At 45.0% G+C, this 23,068-nt stretch overlaps 1 protein-coding gene across 2 annotated transcripts in view; it reads left to right on the forward strand.

The window, feature by feature from the left end:
- Positions 1–23,068, forward strand: part of NBAS (NBAS subunit of NRZ tethering complex) — a 445,751-nt gene that overhangs the window by 56,490 nt on the left and 366,193 nt on the right. For both annotated transcript variants that reach the window (XM_069973153.1, XM_069973154.1), the window contains exons 13-15: positions 5,755–5,818; positions 8,493–8,686; positions 22,273–22,530. In XM_069973153.1, coding sequence (XP_069829254.1) covers positions 5,755–5,818; positions 8,493–8,686; positions 22,273–22,530 — 516 coding nt within the window. The remainder of the gene's footprint in view (positions 1–5,754; positions 5,819–8,492; positions 8,687–22,272; positions 22,531–23,068) is intronic.

The raw sequence follows: 23,068 nt of genomic DNA on the forward strand, positions 1-23,068 counted from the left end.
ACCAACAACTCCTCCTCCTTCTCTTTTTCCTCCTCTTCTTCCTCCTCCGTGCTGTTTTTGTGCTGGAATTAGATTTTTTTTTTTCTCCAACCGTATCTTAAATATTTATTTCTGCTCCTGGTCCATTAATTCAGCAGCAGGGGATTTCAGTAGGGATGGCGGCAGATCAGTAAACATTCGGCAGCACAATACACTTTAAAAGGTTGCGGCATAATTAGGAAGAAAACTAACAATACTATCTGAAAACTAAATAAAAGTAAGTTTTGTGAAGTCGGCTGCATTCTCCAAGGAATCTGGGGAAGACAGGATTGGCGTTAATGATGAGCCTTTTATGTGTAATTGGGAATTCTGTTCTGTATTTTGACACTTCTGGTTCTATTCATGTGGAACAGAGCGCCAGGCTGTATTGACATGTAAGTAATATATAAAATTCTATCTTTCCACTCGTATTAGGGCACAGAAATTGAACTGTTAGTATCCGACATTGTGCTCCAATAATTCGATGATGGCCTCAGAGTTTCTACTGAAATTACAACACTTGAGTTGTCCTAAAGGCCCTATTACACGAAACGGTTATCGTCCGTTACGGCTGATAACCATCTTGTGTAATAGGAGACAACGATCAGCCCACATGAGCCTATGTCAGCTGATCGTTTTTGTCGTTTATCTTTTAACATTTTACATAGAAACAAAAAGACCACTGGGTCCATGTTTTAAGACAAACGACTAATATAGCAGCGATCTGCTGCTGACAACACTGGTTTGCTTCTCTCAGTCGCTCCGTGTAATAGCGGTTTAAATCTGGGAGCCAGAGGACACGAACATCGCCCAATCAATCACTCCTGGACACCACTTTTAGTTTTTCCTCGGCCCCTATCTGTTTTTTTCTGGTCTCTAAGACACTCTTTGTTTTTTTCAGTATATGTCTCGTAACAGGCTTGGCCATCTTGCCTGGGAAAACTAGTAGATTAAAGCGACTCTGTACCCACAATCTGACCCCCCCAAAAACTGCTTGTACCTTTTGATAGCTGGTTTTAATCCAAGATCTGTCCTGGGGTCCGTTCCGCAGGTAATGTAGTTATTGTTCTAAAAAACAACTTTAAAACTTGCAGCCCTGTGTCAAACTGGTGTGGCCTAGAATACCCATTGTGACACCCCTTCTTCCCTTCTCCCCACCCTCCTCATCATAAGGAATGCCCCTGGAACATTTTCTCCTATTCCTCACCTGTTTGAGGTGCCTTAACGATCCAGCTCATGTGCCGTGTTCACACAAGTGAGGAATAGGAGAAAATGTTCCAGGGGCATTCCTAATGATGAGGAGGGTGGGTAGGAGGGATGGAGGGGTGTCACAATCCTAGGGCATGGGTACTCAAGGCAACACCAGTTTGACACAGGGCTGCAAGTTTTAAAGTTGTTTAGGACAATAACTGCAACTTGCCGAACAGACCCCAGGAAAGATCTTGAAATAAAAGCAGCTATTGGTAGGTACAAGTAGTTTTTGGGGGATCAGACTGTGGGTGCAGAGTCACTTTAATGCAAACGGTAAATATTCATTAATAAACTGCCTTAAAACAGCAGGGAAAAAAATCAAATTCTGACAGTTTTTCCCTAAAATAGACCTACTAAACAGGCTGATATATAGAAGACTGGAGTGCAGATTTATGAAAATCTTATATCCATCATATCCATTTGTGTGCATCTGTGTTAATCTGTTTTTCCATTGACTTTCATTATAAAAAAAAAAAAAAAAAAATCTCATCAAAAAATGAATCCAAACGCATCTCTTTTTTTAGCGTACACAAAAACGTGGTCGACGAGGAAGACTGGGTTCGTACTGCATTTTTGCGATCTGCTTTTTTCATCTGTTTTATGCAAAAATCTTCATTTGTGTGCTTCTGTTTTGATCCGTTTTTCCAATGACTAAAAAAAATGGATTTAAACACATCCTTTTCTTTTTAGTCCAAACATGTAGAAAAGAGAAAGGGCACTCACCATATAGCGTGATCTTCATTTTATTCAAACATACAAAACAATTCCACAGGACATGCTGGGCAGCTCGGCAAAAGCCAGACGCCTAGGAAACTGAAAGTTACAGCCGTATAGCATAGATGCACTCTTTATCAGTTTCTTAGGCATCTGGCCTTAGCCAAGCTGCCCAGTGTATCTTGCAATTTTTTTTATTCAAAGTTCAAAAAAAATGACATTATATGGTGAGTGCCTTTTCTCTTTTCTACATGTTTGGACTGTATACTGCACTTGTATTCTGAAAGTAAGTGACAACCAGTGGTCGGCAGTTCATGGAACGTTTTACTTGGCCTTAAACCCTCTTACATACTCCCTGGGGGCTTTCTACTTACAAAGACTATCCTTTTTTTTTTTTTTTTTTTGATCCGTTGCATTTTTTTTTATGTAGTTTTATCCGTTTTTTGGACTTTTTTTTTTTTTTCTAATAATGGATGTCAATAAAAAAAAAAAAATAAAAATCAAAAAGTATGCACACAAATACATCTTTTTTTTTTTTTTTTTTTTTTGCATAAAACAGACTGCAAAAATGCAGTGTGAACCCAGCCTAAGTTCCAAAGACCCACTATATGGCCACTTTGAAGGATATTCGGTGATACCAGTGCATTGTGTATGATAGTTTTGGCTCCAGATATATAACATGTAATACAAGGACTGCTTTCTTGGTCCCAGCATATAAAGAATTGTTGCCTCTATCTTTGACCATCTTAAGTGTTCAGGCGAGGAGATGATTTTCTGCTCTTGAATATAAGTGTGTTTTAGGTGACTCTCACTAATTCTTCCATTATCCGTAATTACTTTGCTACTTTGTTGCCCTGCGCACTTTTCATCATCTAGGTATGATAAGACAGGAGCACAGTCATATTTAAAATGGAGATAAATTAATGTGGTTCTCTTCTTTTTCATTAGGATTAAATCATGCGTAGCCACAAGGCTGCCAAGTTCTGAGCAAAGCAATTTAACAAAAAAAAAAAAAAAATCTTCTGATACAACCTTGTCTCAGCCATTATGGTTTGTTTTTCCATTTTGTAGTGTTTGTGAAACTCTATAAATGCAAACATTTTATATGTTCACATTAGCTCTCAGGGGAAGTTTCGTATCCCTTTGTGAAGGCCACCATTGTGCCGTAGGGCAGGCAGTGCACCCTGGGAAATGGTATGCACATTAGAAGAAGAAAAGAAAGAAAACTCTAGTCTCTAGTGGCGTCTGTGTAAAGTAGCTTCCTTATAAATTACTGTAGGTATCAACTAGAGATGAGCACGCTTGAGTCCGGTCATTCAGTATTTGAATACTGGTGGTTGAAAAAGTTAGATGCAGCCCTAGGGCTGCCGGGAAAAGATGGATACAGTCATAGGCCATAGATTGTAACCATGTTTTTCTGGACTCCCTAGAGCTGCATTCAACTTCTTCAACCACCAGAATTCAAATGCCAGACAATCGGACTGGAGCATGCCCAGGTGGCACTCATGTCTATTATCAACCCTTTTGAGAACACTTAGGGGCCTATTCCACGGAGCGATAATCGGCCGAATCGGAGCGATAATCGACCGAAACGGCCCTACTCGGCCGATTATCGCTCTGTGCAATAAAGAGAACGATTAGCCGATGATCGTGTCATCAGCTGATCGCTCATTTAGGTTCAGACCTAAAATCATCGTTTGCCACCAGCGCATCGATACGGTGGAATAGCGGTGCTCGGCGGCGACCGACGATTTCAGCAGCATCATACATTTCCTGTCCGGGCTGCAGGTCTTCTCCTTCTTTCTCTCGGTCCTCCGCCGCAGCAGCTTCAGATCTGGGCTGTCATTGATTGGCTGAGGGGTTTGTCAGTTCAGACAGGCTGCTCCGAAGCTGGACCGGGAGGAAGAAGGAGAAGACCTGCAGCCCAGACAGGTAATGTTTGAATCAAGGGCTGCAAGGGCATCAGTAACTATGTCCCTGCAGCCCTCGCTTAACGATCATCGGGGCCATGGAATAGGACCCTTAGAGGTGACTCAGGATTGTAGCCAAGCCGATATCTCCCCCCACGCCCCTTGGGGACAGGGGTTCTGCTTTTTTGGAGAAAGCAGCTATGTTTTTGTAAACCTGGAAAAGCCCTTTAATGTGTCTAAACCCGCAAACTGTATGGGGGGGGGGGTTCCTGACTTTTGAGTGACAGATGATTTTGCTCTAGAGGATTGTTGGATTTCAGAGACCTGACCCTTTTAGCCTTGAATAGAACTGTCTGACAAGAGACCTACCCTTCCTTCTCTATTGACGACACGTGAAGATTGGAGAGCTTTCATTCAGAAGACTTATGAACACCCTAGTACACAGTTTCCTCCTTCAGCTTCGGTTTTGGAGTCACTGCACATGGACATTAGCTTGCTTTATTACATAGAGTTTAGTTTTACTCTTGGCCACGAGAGAAAAATATTTAGTTAAAGTTGCCATTATTTTATGTTCTTCATTGGAATTTCACCGAACAAAAATATACTGGATGTGACCCAGTAATAATGGCTTGTCTGAAAGTCCTGGAAAGTAGATGAGTACAAGTATTATTGGCCACCATGGAAGCCTAACATCAAGCTTGAAGGACACTTCTGACCTTTAAGATGGGCAGGCTCAGCTGAACTAGAAGGAAACCTAGTAAATGAGGGCTTAGTGCTATGTGTGCAGTACGGTGTAGGCTCAGCTTGATATCCTGCTAGAAAATGCCTCTCGGTAGGAGACATAATCGGAGAATGAGTTTCTTGTAAGGCGTCGTATCTGTGATAGCCCAGAATCCCTCTCTGTGATCACTTAGGATACAAGCACCTTGTATGAAATGACAGGATGGCAGCTCATTGTCTGACAAAGTAACACAATGGCTTCAAGCCTGAATTCTATAAAGAGCATCAAAGATTCCCATTACATTTGTTAGCACAATGCTCCATCATTGAGGTGGTGCCGATGGCTTGTCATGGCTGCCAGGGGCCTTATGAAGACCCTCAGATCTGGTCCTTATTGGGCCTAATGGGATGCTTGTCACTGTTATGTATACAGTCACTATTATATTTCTTTCCATAACCATTGATAAAAGTTCTTCAATATAGTGTATCTCCCCTGGTATGGTAAAACATAGTAATAATGATTGAACTTGCCGAAAGTTTGGGTTCACACGACCCTGACCGATCGGCGTTTGAATGCCACTGAAGAAGGTGGATGCAGCCTGACGACTGCTGAAAAAACCTAAATACAGCCACAGGAAGGGGGGTTAAATTTCTAGTTCATGCAAACCCAAAGTTTCGGCAAGTTTGCTTGTCTCTAATAGTAAGACAACTCGTTGACACAAAAAAAGAACTTTAGATAAAAGTTGTTTTTGCTCTTAAAAGCCAGGGATGAGCAAATAATTGGTATAAATCCCGGCGTCCTGACAGCCGAAATAACATCAGTAATGGGTTAGGAGTGGGCTCCTCTAAGTGTCGGTCTTAGTAGCGTATGATTGCGGCCATTAGGCTGCGGCCAGAGATTTATTAACCTGATTTCCTCCTCTGTCATTTCCCGTGTACAGTTCACTTGTTTTCCTTTGGTTAATGGGCGAGCGTTCGTCAGTATTCTCGTCCATGACAGTCCTGATCACATCCGTTACAGATTGAGTCTGCCTCGCTGCTGTGTGCTTCTATCGGATGTCCGGCCATGTTATAGTCATCATTGTCCGTCTTCCTTTATTTAGCGCTGTTTTTTTTTTTTTTTTCCCCCGTCCCCTTTTAGCCGGAGTATGATGAGATCAATCCTGATTGGAGAAGCTCAGTGGAGAAAAGGAAGAAGATGAAAGGTAAATTAGAATTTAAGTACTTTGGCTTCTTCTGGAATAGCGTTCTTGACCCCAGAGGAAATTGGATTCTTTGAAGGATGCGATCATTTTTTGGTGTTTTTGTGTAAGCTTTATCCATGACTAAAGGACATACATGAGCAGATTTTTAACTATGATCAACGCTATTTTCTTCCAGCCTTAATCTTTCTTTCTATTTTTGCTATTTCTAGCTAGTAAATGATATCTCTCCCTTCCCCTCCCAAATGCTCTCTTTTCATAACTTTAGCCCCTTGCTTGATTCCCAAACAGTGGGGACTGTGATATTTTTAGCCATACTCGTAGGTACTTACAGTAGGTCCTGCCGTGCCTGAATCTGAACCTTTGGCCGTTGTTTAGGGCCCTATTACATAGACCGATAATCTGTAGAATCGGGCCGATCATCGAACATCAGCTGACCATGTCTTTTGGTTTTGACCTAAAATCCTCTGACTGTGCATCGCTACGTGTAATAGTGATACGCGGCTGATGATTGTGTAAAGAAAATAATAAAGTATGTACTTACCTGTCCACACTCCCCGAACCTTCAACCCGCTCCCCGGTATTTTACTGGCTTCTGCCCACAGCCACTTGTGGAACTTAAGAGCCGGTCTCCGAAGTGATAGACCGCTCAGCCAATCACTGTCCAAGACATGACAGTGCCGCATCCAGTGATTGGCTGAGCAGGCTGTCTCTTCGTAGACCAGCTCTGAAGTTCTATCGGCTGCTGCAGGCAGAAGCCAGGAAGACTCTGCAGAGCGGTCAAAAACATTGGGGAGTGTGGACAGGTATCTATATACTTTATTATCTTACACTAAAGGCAAGGGCTGAATGGACATCGCTAACGATGACTAAAGGCTTGGATTTGCCAGAACCTACTGTACGCTCATCTCTAGCTCTAAACTTTTTGACTAAAGTCAGGAAAAAACTGTAAATGAATCTGATTGGGAGATCACAGGAGAGATCAAAATGGTGGCTTTTTTTTTTCCCCTTTTCAGGCAATACTAGTAAGTGCACAGAGAGGAGAGGATACCATGCTGTACTACCATAGATGGGGGGAGGGGGGGGGGCAAATTGGACAATATAAAGCAAATTGTCACAGCAAAATGCTGGAGGGTGTCAGACATAAAACATATAAGAAAAGACTTAAAAAGAATGTGTCACCTAGATTTTCTTTTACTGATTAGAGTCTGATACTAAAATGTGTTCTTTTATTCTAATCTGTTTCTATTTTTTTTTTTTCATTTAACTTTTTGTACATTGTTATAATGGACGGCCATATTTCCCGAGGTGTTCTTAACAGCATTTAGTGACATGCTTTACAGCACGACTCATGGACATAGATGACAATAAACAGACTCTGTCACCTTGAGCTGTATGTGAAACATTACTGAGCGCGCTCTGTGACCTGTGAAGAGGCCAATCCACAGGGAGCTGCTGTCTCCTCTATCTGTCTCTATCTATCTCCTCACATGACGCTGCAATGCTGTACAGATTACTTTACGGCAGCCTCCACATTTCAAAAGTTTTGATCTGTGTGGGTCTGAGTTTTCAGATCTGTACGGATTGGGGAAACAAGCCGGAAGAAGACTGCAATGCAGCAGTCAGACTCCATTATAAGTGTGACTTTTTTTTTCCCCCCAACTCAGAGCGGGGAGAAAACGTGCTGTTTTATGGTCTTCTCTGCACTTGTTTTCCTGATCGATATGGCTGTGAACACTCAGACCCGCATTGATCGATTAGTTGCCAGTAGAGAACAAAGGATTACACAGTTGGCCCTGTGTGAAAACCAGTATTCAGAGGTCTGAGAGGTCAGGGCTGACTTCAGCCTGGTTAGGTAGCTGTAAATTAACTCTTTGCTGTCCTGTTTTGGTGCCTCATCTCCAGGGCCGTATTTACCACTAGGCACCCGTGGTCCGGTGCCTAGGGCAGCACCTTGCAGGGGGGCAGCACCAGGGAGCAGGGGGAAAGAAAAAACCTTTTTTATTTTTGTTTTTATTTTTTTAGTCTCTCACCTCCTGTTCAGACTTGCCAGTAAATCTGGTGTCTTTTCCAGGGGGGTGGGGGGTATGGTGGTATTAGTCAGGCCTGGCATGGCCAATCGGTGCGTGAAGATGGGGCGTCTTCAGGTTTAGTGCCTAGGGCAGCAGCAAGTGTTAATACGGCTCTGCTCATCTCCCTTCACCCCTCTCCATACAAAACAATGAAGACAGGGATGAGAGCTTCAAACTGCTTTTTCATGATAAAAATGCATTTTTCGGCTAATAAACCCAATTACAAAGTTTCTTAAAATCGCCTGCACTATTAAGTTCTGCAAAAAAAAAATAAAAAAAAATGTAAACGACAGTGACACTTTAATGATATTTGAGTTTTCTTATTTTAGACTTTTAAGGGGAAAGGTCAGTGGGGAACGGTCAGTAGGGAAAGCTGTGTTACTTTGTACAGAGAAAATTCTGAATTTGCAGATTATGAAATCGCTCAGAAGTTAAAGCTATGCGGAGAGCTGAGTATTACCCGTCCGCAGACAGAATCCGCGCACGCCGGACAACGCATGGCCTAAGCTCATTTCAAGTCGCCCGTTGTTTCCTTTTGATGCAATATGAACTTGTTATCCTTTCTGGCGTCTTCTAACGCATTGATGTCCTCTGTCTGTGTCCAGATAAAGAATCCTATTATCCCCTGATTGATGTAAATTGGTGGGCGGACAATGCTGTGATTTTGGCTCGCTGCTCCGGCTCTTTGACTGTGTCCTCTGTGAAAACATTAAAGAACTTGCTGGGGAAATCGTGTGAATGGTTTGAACCCTCTCCGCAGGTCACTGCCGCACATGATGGAGGCTTCCTCAGCTTGGAGGTAACACATTATAGAGTGTTTCTTATTTTTTTTTTTTACTTTTATAGAAATGTTATTACGTATTAATGTTGGTAGCACATGATTACATTGGTTATGTCAAGTTTATACTTTACAGGGAACCTGGTGTCTTTTTCATGCTTTTCAAACCATTAGTCAGAGTGGTCCCTCAACAAGGAGCTCCATGGGGGGGTCCCTGGACGATGAGTCAACATGACAGTCCTCAGACCATAAGTCATCAGGGTGGTCCCCAAACCAAGAATTATCAGGGCAGTCCCTGATAATTAGAGGGGTCCCTGGATGATAAGTCATCAGGGTGGTCCCCAAACCAAGAATTATCAGGGCGGTCCCCAAACCAAGAATTATCAGGGCGGTCCCCAAACCAAGAATTATCAGGGCAGTCCCCAAACCAAGAATTATCAGGGCAGTCCCCAAACCAAGAATTATCAGGGCGGTCCCCAAACCGAGAATTATCAGGGCGGCCCCCTAACCAGAAGTTAGGGTCCTAACACACAAGGAACTTTTCTGAATTAAAAGCAGAGAAAACCCAGACCGACATGTTTCACCATGCCAAGGTGGCGTCAAGGGCAGTGCCACATTAAAAGGAACCAATCAGCATGATTGTGCTGGTATGGTTCTCAGCAGCACAGTATAGAGCCACTGTTGCAGCTGTAGCTTTACATCAGGGGTTAAAAAAAAAAAAAAAAAAAAGCTTTTATCTTGCCACGTGAGGCCGGTAGAAGGGTGGCAACTAGTCATCTGGGCAGGGAGCCACCCAAGACTAGTCACGGCTCTCTGCCAGTCACCGTGCAGTGCAGGGATGATTGACTGACAGAGAGACCTGTTGGGGAGCCACTAACAGGTCTCTCTGCCTCTCAATCATCCCTGCCCTGTGCACTGGCTAGATAGCTGTGACTAGTCACAGGCAGCTCCGTGCCCAGATTACTAGTTGCCGTTCCTCCCCTGGCCTCGCACGGCAGAATGAAACCTCTTTTTCACCTATGTAAAGCTACTGCTGCAGCCACAGCTGGTATGCTCCAAGAGCTGAACAGTAGATCTAGTAGATCTGGGCGCCATATCAGCACAGACCTGCCCAGGAGTGTAGATTTCTGCACTTGCTCTGCGGCAGGTCTTAGTACATGTCCCTCATTGTGACTATGTGCTGATCTGTAATACATGTGCACCAGGTCTTAGTCTAAGCTGCTTTAGCATTGGAAAAATGTTCTTCTTCAACCGATCTCCGAATTGACATTATACTATATATTGGTAACACCAGTAACTCTGTGTATTGTACAAGTCATTCATGCGTTACATATGAGACGTGTTAGGGTCCCAGTTCTGGGGCGTGAAGTCCAGTTAGTGAGATTCCGGAGTTGGGAAGTAGATAATTTCTCCCCAAATTGGCTTTCGGTAATCAATAAATATAGCTGCAGCCCGGGGCAGAAATGCTGGAAAAGGAAAATAACAGGCAGGATTTATAGCACATACAGCAATTCTACTGTATACCCAGAGACACCAGCACCTCGGGAAATAGGTTTTAACCCCTCAAAGACCAGGCCTGTTTGGGTCTTGTAGAGATTTTCTGGCTTTAGCAAAAATTGCTAGGGGGTATAAATTGGAGAGAAAAATATAAGATTATAAAACCTTTTAAAGACTCTGGAAATGAGTGCAGATCATGCTGATCTGTACGTGTTTGCTGCCTCGAATTGGGCCATGTAAAAGGCTCCTGACCTCAGTAGACATATACACCACTTCTGAGTTAAAGGGGTTATATGGTTAGAAAAAATACATGTCGAATCATCCTGGAGACTGACATCTCATCCCACATGTCTTTACCTTTTCTGTTTCCTTCCCTCAGTTTTGAGCTTCTTTTTCCTGCTGAAGACATAAAAAACTGTGTTTGAGCTGTTCAGTTCACGGCTGTTCAGTTTACACGGCTGGTGTAAACAAGTCCCTTACTGGCTTTATCGGCAACTTATTAGCTTCCTTGTAATGCTGGGAGGGTAAATCTGAGGTCAAGTTGCTGATGAACTGGCTGTGACTAATCCATCCTGGCAACAAAGTTGCAGATAGGGACTTGTTTACATCAGCTGTCTCAGAAAAGAGGGGGAGGAGAGGGTTGAGAGCAGAGCAGTGTTTTGTGTCTTAAGCAGAAAGCAGCAGCTCAAAACTGAGGGAAGGAGACAGATAAGGTAATGATGTGTGTGAAATGTTAATGTCTCCAGGAGGGCGGGATGTTTCAACATATATTCTATTTATATATTTTAATATTTTCTATAAATTATTTATTTTATATTAAATATTTTATATAAATTTACATTATCTCCATACCTTTTTTTTTTTTTCTTTACCATTTTCTTGTTTTTTAGAATTGTGCAACAGACTGCAGGAAAAAAAAAATCATATACTGCATGTTATAGTTTTCTTATAACTGTAGGCTGTCAGATGCCATTGTATGCTTTCTATCCATTGGAGGGGTCATCCGTAGCACTTCAGAACCCTATATGATAAACCCCCCGAAAGGAAAAAAAAAATATATAATTTTTTTTTGTCTGGTTACATACAGCTAGTTAATGGTTGCAGTCACAGCACATCAGAAATACATCTAGGTAGTGATTAGCAGGGGAGGAGAATTAGACAGAAGGGAGGGGATGATTTAGTAGATCCTGCAGAGAAATTGCTCATCATACCTGTAAGTTTCCCTGTGAATTTCCCTCTATCTTCGGAGCGCGGCTGAACGAAATTGTTGGAGCAGTCACTCATTTTAATACTTTAATATCAGTGCTCACAGTCTTATCACATCAGTAGTGCCGTGGCCTGGAGTTTGTTAATACTAGACTCAACTTATTTTGTTCGTAGTTGATTGTACTCTTGGGAAATACCTGAACAATAGAAGCCTGCCCTATCCTTTACTTAGCAGCTATTGTGAGAACACTTTCTGCCATTGCTGTGTGTGCAGTCTCGTCATTCTGCCCAGTGTAATAACCACATAGTCTAAGGGTCCTATTCCACGGGCCAATGGGGGCCCGATCAATAATGTAGACGAGCGCCAATATGCTAGATTGGCGCTCGTTTACTGGGCCTATTCCTCGGCCCGATAATCATTTAGCGAGGGCTGCAGGGACATCATTACTGATGTCCTTGCAGCCCTTGTTTAAACTCCATACTTTACCTAAACATGTTGCAGGTCTTCTCCTGCGCTCCTTCTTCCTCCCGGTCCCGCGCGCAGCAGCAGCTTCAGTGCGGCCTTTCTGAGCTAACAGACCGCTCAGCATACCACTGTCCGTGGCGGTCCTGGCCAGTGATTGGCTAAGCGGTCTGTCAGCTCAGACAAGCCGCACCGAAGCTGCTGATGCGCGCAGGACCTGGAGGAAGAAGGAGCGCAGGAGAAGCCCTGCAACATGCTTAGGTAATGTAAGGTGCTTGTGAAATCGTCGGTCGCCCGCCACGCATCGCTATTCCATGCAGCGATGCGCGGACGGTGCCCGATTATTTTAGGTTTGAACCTAAATAAACGATCAGCCGATGACGCGATCGTCGGCTGATCGTTGTCTTTATTCCACGGAGCAATAATCAGCCAAATCAGGCCGATTTGTCCGATTATCCCTCTGTGGAATAAGACCCTAAACGTCAGGGGGATGTGTTCTTCAGCTTTCACTGCCATGTTATTTTGGTTTTCCTGGACTTTTTTTTTTCATGGCTTCTTTTTTTTCTTCTCATAGCTGATTCCCACAGAATCCCAACACCCGCTTGATCAATTTATTTCATGGGTTGCTGCATTTGAGTGACCACTCCTGCTTAGAGAGGAGCGCAACTGGAGCATGCTCAAGATCGCTCGACGTCTGAATACCAGTGGCTGAAGAAGTTAGATGCAGCCCTAGGGAGTCCTGGAAAACATGGGCTTCATCCTTGTTTTCCCAGACTGCCTAGGGCTGCATCCAACTTCTTCAGATGGAGAGTGATTGGACTTGGGCATGCTCAAAATGCGCTCATCCATCTTTACTCCTGCTTCTTCACTTGCAGCTCTGTACATTCACTAGTGGCTGTGTCTGGTATTGCAGCTTGTCCCATGGAAGTGAATGGGACAAGCTGCGACACCAAGTACAGCTTCTATCCAGTGTCCTTACTGAAGTGGTTGGGAGCCTATTGCACACTGTTTTATATACCAGGATACAGTATGACATCACAGCTCACCACCCTGGGCATGATGGTGCCTGGAAGTTATTGTTGATTATATTCCTTTTCCAAAATTATTAAAACCTCAAATAATCTTAAAGGGACTTTCCTATAATTGACTCTTAGAGAGTATGTCTCTTACCTTCATCTTCGTCACTGTTCCCGTGCACTTAGTCTTTTACTCTTCGTCCGGTTAGATAGATAGTAGCACCATAGTGCTGATCCGGGGGCGTGGCAGTTTTCCCTAACTGTGTCCTTACTGGACCGAGGAGTAAGGGTACTATTACACAGAATGGTAATTGGCCGAATTGGCCCTATCTGGCCGATTATCGTTCCGTGTAATAAACACAAAAATCAGCCGATGACAACGTTTGGACCTGGTGCAAACCTATAATTGTCGGGCACCGACCGCGCATCGCTGCGTATAATAGCGGTGCGTGGGCGGCGGCTGACGATTTGAAAACTGCATACATTACCTAAGCATGGTCCAGGGCTCCTCTTGCAGTCTGCTTTTCCCCAAGTCCCTCGCAATGCAGCTACAGAGCTCCAGCGCACAGGGCCCGGGGAGAAGTAGACTGCAAGAGAAGCCCTGGACCATGGTTTTGTAATGTGTGCAGTTTAAGCAAGGGCTGCAAGGACATGGGTAACGTCTACCATGTCTACCCTGCTAATGGTTCCTCTTTAAATAGAGTCTGGAATATTTATCCCACCAACATTCCAACCAAGGAAACATGAAGACCCCTGGTCTGATCGGTGGGCTTCCTGTGGATACATAATGAACATTGTTCTTGGGGAAAAAGTTGATTTCCTGTATCCAGAAAAAGATGACGACAAGCACTGAGTCACTTATACTAATACACTACAAAAGTCCTATAAAGCCTGAGATCTCTTCTGTCGAATTTTCCTCCATCACTTGGATACAGTAAGCTCCTAAGCTTCCTTTAGTGGTGGCTGCAGGCGGCTAGTATGTTCTCTTCTAATACTATTTCTATACACCGGATTTGGAGCGATGCGTCAAAAACTCTAAGCTCCTTCAGCTATAATGGTATACACTCAAAAATTAACCAGCAAAGAACTTTGAACCAATGACTTTATACATGAACATGCTAGTGCCACTATCTGCTCTAATGTGATGACACCGATGCTCCCATATACCTTTGGGCTATGCTGAAAAGTTAGCACCATCTTATGTATAGTGGTACTTGCATGTACTTTACATGTCAGTATGCCTTATTAGTACTACATCAGTACATTCTAATTATTATTTAATATATCAGCCTGGAGGCCAATAAGGTCAGTACAGAAAGCCACTGAGCCTGACTTCACTCTCATCCACCTGTAAACTGCAGGGAACGTGTCCTCGGCTGTCAGTAGTTACTAGATTTACGATTGTCGAATTTGTAGAATTTTACTATAAAAGTCCAGATTAAAGAGAGACATACCCTCCTCCTTGGCATCTTCAGTGCAGTAGGGACATATCAGTAGTTTAGATTCATCTAACTTGCTCATAGTTCCCCTTTTAAATAGGATTTCAGTCCAAAATGTATAGCTGGCTTGTATAGTAAAAGACAATTCCCCAAACCTCTCCTGCTCTGTACAGTTCCTGTCTCGGCCAGAGATGTCAGCAGAGAGCACTGTCTCCGACTGAAAATAAAACAACATTTCCTGCATGACATACAGTAGCTGATAAGTATGGGAGCACTTGTGATTTTTTAATAGAAGCAAATGACAAATCTGTATAACTTTCTGACACCAGTTGATTTGAAAGAAAAAGATTTTCTCTGGACAACCCCTTTAACCCCTTCCAGTATCAGTCAGTACATTCACGTCCTGATGCGGGAGGAGGGGTTCAGAGAGCGGTCGCGCGGTGACCCCGCTCTGGACCGTCGCAATCCCAGGTGCTATGTGTCTGATCGCTGTGCCCGCTAATTATACATTTAAATGCAGCTGTCAAAACTGATCCCCGCTCGGCAATTGATCTGCTGCAGACCAGACTAATACAGCAATAATCTGATTGATCATTGCTTTATTAAGTATGCTGCAGTAATCTCTATGGGAGATCACTGCAGTAATACTGAAAGTCCCCCAGGGGGACTAAAAGTTACAGTGTACTGTTAAAAAAAAAAAGTGTTAATAAAAAAATCCCCTCCCCTATTAAAAGTTCGAATCACCCCCTTTTCCTATTTTATAAATAAAATAAATAAATAAACACACTAAATAAACACACAAACATGTTTGGTATCGCAATGTGCGTAATCGCCCAAACTATAAAATTATTACATTCCAGATTTTGCACGGTGAACAGCGTAAGCGCAAAAACCTACCAAAGTGCTAAATTGCCCATTTTTTGTCACATCAAATCCAGAAAAACTTTAATAAAAAGGGATAAAAAAAGTCGCATATACGCAAGTAAGGTATCGATAGAAAGAACACATCATGGCGCAAGAAATGACACCTCACACAGCCCCATAGACCAAAGGATAAAAGCGCCATAAGGCTGCGAATAGAGCAATTTTAAACACACTTAATTTTTTAGAAAGGTTTTTATTTTTTAAAAGCAGTCAGATAAAATAAGTCACATAATTAGATATATAGATTACCTATCGTTGTAATGATACCGTAAGTATTACTATAGAACGAATGGCGTAAACACAAGCCCCCCCCCCCCCCCCCCCCAATGAAAACTAATTTCACTGGACAATTTTTTTCTGGTTTGGCAGCGTACTTTATGGAAAAGTTTAAGTCTACCATTTTAAAGTACAATTAGTGGCGCAAAAAATAAAGGTCTGTAGGTGAAAAAATGCAAGTGCTAAGGCCTTTTAAACACGAGGAGGAAAAAAACAAAACCCCCAAAATTTAAATTAGCCCAGTTCTCAAGGAAAGGGCAGCACGAATGATCTAGTGATTGTTCCTCCAGCCCTGGCCAGACGATTACAGATTCACGTAATAGGCTCAGTAAACCAGCGCCGACCAACAAGATGGTAGCTCATTCACTAAGTGTCTCCGGCCGTCTGATGAGGCTTTTACTCTGTCACGGATGGCTGTCTCATGCATCCTATGTGCACTCAGGGATCTCTGTATAGTCGGCCTCCTCCACTACAGAACATATTTTATAGAATAGGCAAATTAAAATGTATCAGCGTCCAGGCGGTAGAAAGACATGTACCGAGCGAAACAGCGAGCCGCCGTGCTGACATGTTCCACGCTGTGCGGCTAATCATTATAGGCCTATGATAAACCACAGTTGTGGGTCTGTCATTAGGCGCACAACCTGAGCCACCGTGTCATCCTTCTCTTGTGCCGCGTGCATGTTATTTAATCTTCAAGACAGCATTGATTTTAATATATCGATTAGCTAAAGATTTTTCCTTGTCCCTTTTCTCTCACTATAAACCTCCTGCTGTTGTCCCTCAGTAATAGCGTTGCCAGTCTGCAAGAGCCTAGTATAAATCTGTCAGCTTGTCGGACCCCCTCGGCTGCATGCGGTGGGCCTTTTCCTTGGCTTAGACCTGTGTGGTTATTATCGCTCATGGTTGCAGTTGGAAACCATATTGTAGTTTTTACAGTTTTTTTATAAATACCAGATTATGTGTGAGCCCAGGGCCCTGTGTTACAGCAGCATTCATCGTACTATTACTATTGATAGGTAACAGTAGTGATGGGTATTCTATAGATAGTGAACAGAAATTGGATGTAATAGTATTGGGCAGCCAAGAAATTTGCCATTGGTACCTAACTTTTTGGGTGGTTTGCTATAGTCCTCCATGAGAGTTTTAAGGCCTTATTCACATGTCCTTTAAAATTGTGTACGTAGTCGCAGATCCAAATTTAGGGCCCATTGTGCATTCATACCAACCGTGCCGTGAAAAAATAGGACAGGTCATAGTGCGGATCATGACATGGATGCCTCTCCCTGCCCCTGTCACCGCTCCCATCTCTCCCCGCCCCTGTCACCCACTCTCATCTCTCCCTGCCCCTGTCACCCACTGTCATCTCACCCGCCCCTGTCACTTCTCCCGTCTCTTCCCGCTCCTGTCACCTGCTCCCATCTCTCACGGGTCCTGTCACCTGCTCCCATCTCTCACGGGTCCTGTCACCTGCTCCCATCTCTCACGGGTCCTGTCACCTGCTTCCATCTCTCACGGGTCCTGTCACCTGCTCCCATCTCTCACGGGTCCTGTCACCCGCTCCCATCTCTCACCGCTCCTGTCACCCGCTCCCATCTCTCACCGCTCCTGTCACCCGCTCCCATCTCTCACCGCTCCTGTCACCTGCTCCCATCTCTCACCGCTCCTGTCACCTGCTCCCATCTCTCACCGCTCCTGTCACCTGCTCCCATCTCTCACCGCTCCTGTCACCTGCTCCCATCTCTCACCGCTCCTGTCACCTGCTCCCATCTCTCACCGCTCCTGTCACCTGCTCCCATCTCTCACCGCTCCTGTCACCTGCTCCCATCTCTAACCGCTCCTGTCGCCCGCTCCGGTCTTTCAGTGCTCCCATCTCTCACCGCTCCTGTCACCTGCTCCCATCTCTCACCGCTCCTGTCACCTGCTCCCATCTCTCACCGCTCCTGTCACCTGCTCCCATCTCTCACCGCTCCTGTCACCTGCTCCCATCTCTAACCGCTCCTGTCGCCCGCTCCGGTCTTTCAGTGCTCCCATCTCTCACCGCTCCTGTCACCTGCTCCCATCTCTCACCGCTCCTGTCACCTGCTCCCATCTCTCACCGCTCCTGTCACCTGCTCCCATCTCTCACCGCTCCTGTCACCTGCTCCCATCTCTAACCGCTCCTGTCACCTGCTCCCATCTCTCACCGCTCCTGTCACCTGCTCCCATCTCTCACCGCTCCTGTCACCTGCTTCCATCTCTCACCGCTCCTGTCACCTGCTCCCATCTCTCACCGCTCCTGTCACCCGCTTCGTCTTTCAGTGCTCCTGTCACCCGCTTCCGTCTCTCACCGCTCCTGTCACCCGCTTCCGTCTCTCACCGCTCCTGTCACCCGCTTCCGTCTCTCACCGCTCCTGTCACCCGCTTCAGTCTCTCACCGCTCCTGTCACCCGCTTCCGTCTCTCACCGCTCCTGTCACCCGCTTCCGTCTCTCACCGCTCCCATCTTTCAGCCCTCCTATCTCCCCCACTCTGGTCTCTCAGTGCTGCTATCTCCCCCGCTCCCATCTCCCCCACTCCCTTCTCTCCCTATTCCCGTCAGCCCCTCACTCTGCCCGCATACAACACCAGTGCCTCCCGACCCCTGACCCAGCGCATCCAAATGGATGCAATCAACAGATGTCCAGTGTTTTTCACTGAGCTGACAAAATTACGCTCCTTGGAAAACACTGGACATGTGAATGAGGCCTAAAGGAGGAGTCTGGGCTCTGACTACTTTTTTTTTCCCCGAAAGGAAAGGAGGTGGCTGAACATAACATGCACCTACCTCCCCGGCTCCAGCACTGGGGTCCGCTCTCCTCCGCTCCGATACCCTCTCCCTCGGCTGCTTTCTGGTCTGAGACGGACTTCCCTTTTAACTGTCGATACGTCTAATTATGGTTTTCTTCTTTCTATTTATCACTGTGTTTGTTCTGAGCCGTAGAACAGAACCAATCCTAAGCAACGTAAAAACAATCTTATTAACCTTTTACAGTCTTTTCTGGTAATTTTGCATTGGCTCTATTGCCAGTGTGAAGGCCCTTTTACACAGGCTGATTATCGCCCAGGAGTTTTACTAGAAACGCGTGATCAGGGCCGGCCTTAGGGTAAATGGCGCCCTGTGCGAAACCTCTTTTTGGCGCCCCCCCCCCCCCTTAAGGTAACATAAAGCTCCTTCAGCCTCCCATGCCTCCAGACAACACCCATCACCCGACACCCCCCCCCATACACACAACTACCCCCCAGCCATTTACACAACTACCATCCCCAGCCCCCCCAAACAACTAACACCCCAGCCCCCACCCAACTACAGCTCCCCAAACAACTACCACCCCCAGCCCTCCCCCACACATCTATCACTCCCACACAACCATCACCCCTGCCAGGAGTGTAACTAGAAATGTCTGGGCCCCATAGCAAACTTTTTAACGGGGCCCTCCTCTCAGATACTAGGTAAGAAATGGATGCATGGTTTCGGCCACATGCATTGTTTGAATCTTTTTTTCTACATGGTTTTTAACTGCTTAAAATATAAACAATGTTGCATATTAAATTCTGCATACCAGCCCTGAACAATACCACCATACTGTGGCTGGATAACACCAACGTAGCAGACCTGAACTATACCGCCATACTATGACTGGATAACACCACCATACCAGACCTGATACCAACATACTGTGACTGGATAACTGCACCATACCGGACCTGATACCGCCATACTGTGACTGGATAACACCGTCCTACCGGACCTGAACAATACCACCATACCAAGACTGCATAACACCGCCATACCAGACCTGCTTGCCTACCTACCAGTCTGCTACTGCATGTACATATATATATATACTGTATACACACACACACATACAGCCTGCTACTGCATGTACTATATATATATATATATATATATATATATATATATATATATATATATATATATATATAAAATATATATCCAGTCTGGCACTGCAAGGTAAAATGGGACAATTCTAATTATTCTAACACTGTATGAGGGGTGACTATTATGCGTAAGGAGGAGTTTGTTTAGTCCTACAGGAGCTGCAAAGTGCAGAGGACAGCTTTCTGTATAGACTGTGTGGGACTACAACTCCCAGTGTGATCTGTCAGTGTGTTTGAGGGGGGGGGGGGGGCCACAGACAGCAGACAGACCACATTGGGAGTTGTAGTCCTATAATGTCAAAGCTCCTGTAGAGATAAAAAAACACACACACTTCTGCTTCTTTGTAAGCTAGCAGCCAACATATCCCCTCCCCCACACTATCAGTGCTAGTGTGTACTTACAGGAGGAAGGAGCTGTCACTGTCTCTCTGCAGGTCCCTGCGGGAGAGAGCTGGAGGTCAGAGGTCATCCAACCTGGCAGGATGCTCCTCTGTACAGGCAGCTGACAGGCCAGACAGCAGAGCGGCCTCTAGCTGCAGCAGGAGGAGAGGAGGCTCCAGGCAGTGACAGAGGGAAAGGGGGCAGCCATGCTTTCTCTCTCTCTCTCTCTCTCTCTCTCTCTCTCTCTGTCTCTCTGTCTCTCTGTCTCTCTGTCTCTCTGTCTCTCTGTCTCTCTGTCTCTCTGTCTCTGTCTCTCTGTCTCTGTCTCTCTCTCTCTCTGTTCCCCGGCATTTTATTTGTAGTTAGATGTGCAGAGCAGCCCTCTGCCTGCCGGAGCGCCCCCTAGCTGGCTGGGAGTGAGGCGCCCTGTGCAAGTGGTCGCACACCCCAAAGGCCGGCCCTGCGCGTGATCACCCGTCTAAAGGTGTCAGAGATCAGCAGAACGTGGAGAAAACGCCCCATCCTTGGCTGATCACATGTTTTGTACTGTGGCAATATCTATCAATATCTGCCACATATCTCCCTGTGTTATTGGGGGATGTGCGACAGATAGCAATATATTTACATAAATGCACCAACCATACAGTGATCTCTTCTGCGGCCTGTCCACTCGATTCATCGTACCTTTTACATTACTCAAATTTTGGCCGCCCATGGTTGCAGACGAGTTTCTTCACTGGTGCAGTAGGGCAGTGAGGCGTATATTGTGGTCAAAGCAGTAGCGCCCCCTGTGATAGTTCCATCCCCGCGTCTTATAAGTAGCATTTTTATCCTTGTTTAGTTGGAAGACTTTGGTATTTAGTGCAGAATATATTAAACTGGTCTTGTTACTCGACTTGAGCATCTGCGACAGGTAGGGGAATAATTGCAGCCTGCACCTCAGACCTTTCCTAGGAGTCTGATGTGAGGGATTAGACGCTTGATCTTCTGTGAAGCAGTCGGAAAGCCGTCACTTGTTCAGTTGCTTGGCGATGAAGAAGACATGGCACTCTGCCTGGACAAGTATTCTATGCTTTATCCAATAGCAAAAAAAAAAATTGTATTCAGAATTGAATTTTGTCAAAAGATTTTATTGTTTATATACTTGTAGTAAAAAGCAAAAAAAAAAACTAAACAAAAAATAAAACACTAAACAGGTGCAAAAATGGAAGGGGCCTGATAATAACTGTAGATCGGCGCTAGATCGGCGCTCGTTTACTGGGCCTATTACACGGCCGGATAATCGTTTAACAAGGGCTGCATGGACATCGCTACTGTCTCTGCTTCTCCCCGAGTCCCGCACACTCTAGCTTCAGAGCGGCCTGTCTCAGCTAACAGGCCGCTTAGCAGATCACTGGCCGCGGCGGTCCCGGCCTGTGATTGGCTGAGTGGCCTATCAGCTGAGACAGGCCGCTCTGAAGCTAGAGTGTGCGGACCCGGGGAGAAGCAGAGCGCAAGATGAGCCCTGTAGCATGGATAGGTAATGTATACAGTTTGGAAATAATCAGCCGCCGGCCGCGCATTGCTGTTACACTTAGCTATGCGTGGTCGGCGATCAAGAATTATAGGTCCAAACCTATATCACCGATCAGCCGATGATCGTTGTTAGAGATGAGCGAACCTGGAGCATGCTAGAGTCCATCCGAACCCGAACGTTCGGCATTTGATTAGCGGTGGCTGCTGAAGTTGGATAAAGCCCTAAGGCTATGTGGAAAACATGGATATAGTCATTGGCTGTATCCATGTTTTCCAGACAACCTTAGAGCTTTATCCAAGTTCAGCAGCCCCAGCTAATCAAATACCGAACGATCGGGTTCGGATGGACTCGAACCCGAACCCGGTTCGCTCATCTCTAATCGTTGTATTTATTACACGGAGTGATAATCGTCTGGGTAGGGCCGATTATTGTTCCGTGTAATGGGGGCCCTGAGCCGCATTGTTTTAAAAGCATGGTTGTGTCCTTCCAGAAACAGCACCGCTCTTGTCTAGTTTGGATGTGGTCTTGCAACTCCGTTCTATTCAAGTGATTGGAGCTGAATTGTAATACCACACACAACCTGAGGACAGGGGCGGTGCTGTTTTTGCGAGTGGCTATGTTTCTCTAATCTCTGATAACCCCTTCAAAAGTCACAGAGTACGCTTTGTAATCTATCTCCTTCATGGCAGTGGGATAGTTCCTGTCCATTGTTTTCTGTGTCCATGGGGCTTGCTGTAAACCATGTCACTAAATGTTGTTTAAAACAGCCCAGGCAAGATGGCAGCCCTCCATAATAATATACAGGAAGTTAAAAAAAATAAAAAAATTGTCAAAAATTACAAACAGATTAGAAAAAAATAGAACAAAGAACATAGCTGGTCTTAATGAGTAAAAAACAATCCTTTTAATGGCTGTGACAAAAATCAGATTTTACCCGAATAGTCACTTTTTAATCATTTAATTTTCTAGTGTGAAGTGAAATTTGCTCCAAAAAGGTCACGTATGGAGATGAGATCTGGTGAAGAAGAGTATGGAGACCAAGACTCTGACTTCGATGACGAGATGTCCGCTAAAGATAGATATCTGTCTTACATAAAGCAAGGCCTATACTTCGCCACAGAGATGGAGCGCTTCGCCCCTCCTCGCAAACGTCCTCGAACCATTACAAAAACGTACAGGCTTGTCAGCTTGAGGTCAACAACACCAGAGGAACTTTACCAAAGGAAGGTAAGCGATGTCCATGCCTCCTAGGCACTTGACTCTGAACATGATACAGAGCTGACTGAGTCCCTTTAAGATGAATTTACATGTTTTATTAGCCAACAATAAGGGGGCTTTCACACGTTCCTTAATTACAGTCCATGCAAGGACTATGTAAGGACTAATGCTCTTCTGGCATTATAATTCATTAGGATGCCGAGAGGCCCGAAATTGTTCAATTCTTCACGCTAACGTATTGACACGCTGTATTAGTAGAGTAACGCCATGATTTAAACAGTTGTGGTGCTCCCGGCATCATTATGAATGATGATGCTGGGAGCTCCGAACATGTGATTGACCTCTAAGGGTGCCTTCACACGTACAGTATCGCAGTGGATTTTACGCTGAAATACGCTGTACTATTAGCCAGCGCCTACTTAACCCACCCGTGTCGGGCTAATACATTACCTGTCCGTGCTCCCGCCTGCTTCTCCAAGACAGTGCACTGATTGGCTGAGATGGAGATGCAGGCGGGAGCACAGACAGGTAATGTATCAGTTAGGTA

This window comes from Dendropsophus ebraccatus, chromosome 6 (assembly GCF_027789765.1).
Source record: "Dendropsophus ebraccatus isolate aDenEbr1 chromosome 6, aDenEbr1.pat, whole genome shotgun sequence".
Classification (NCBI taxonomy): domain Eukaryota; kingdom Metazoa; phylum Chordata; class Amphibia; order Anura; family Hylidae; genus Dendropsophus; species Dendropsophus ebraccatus.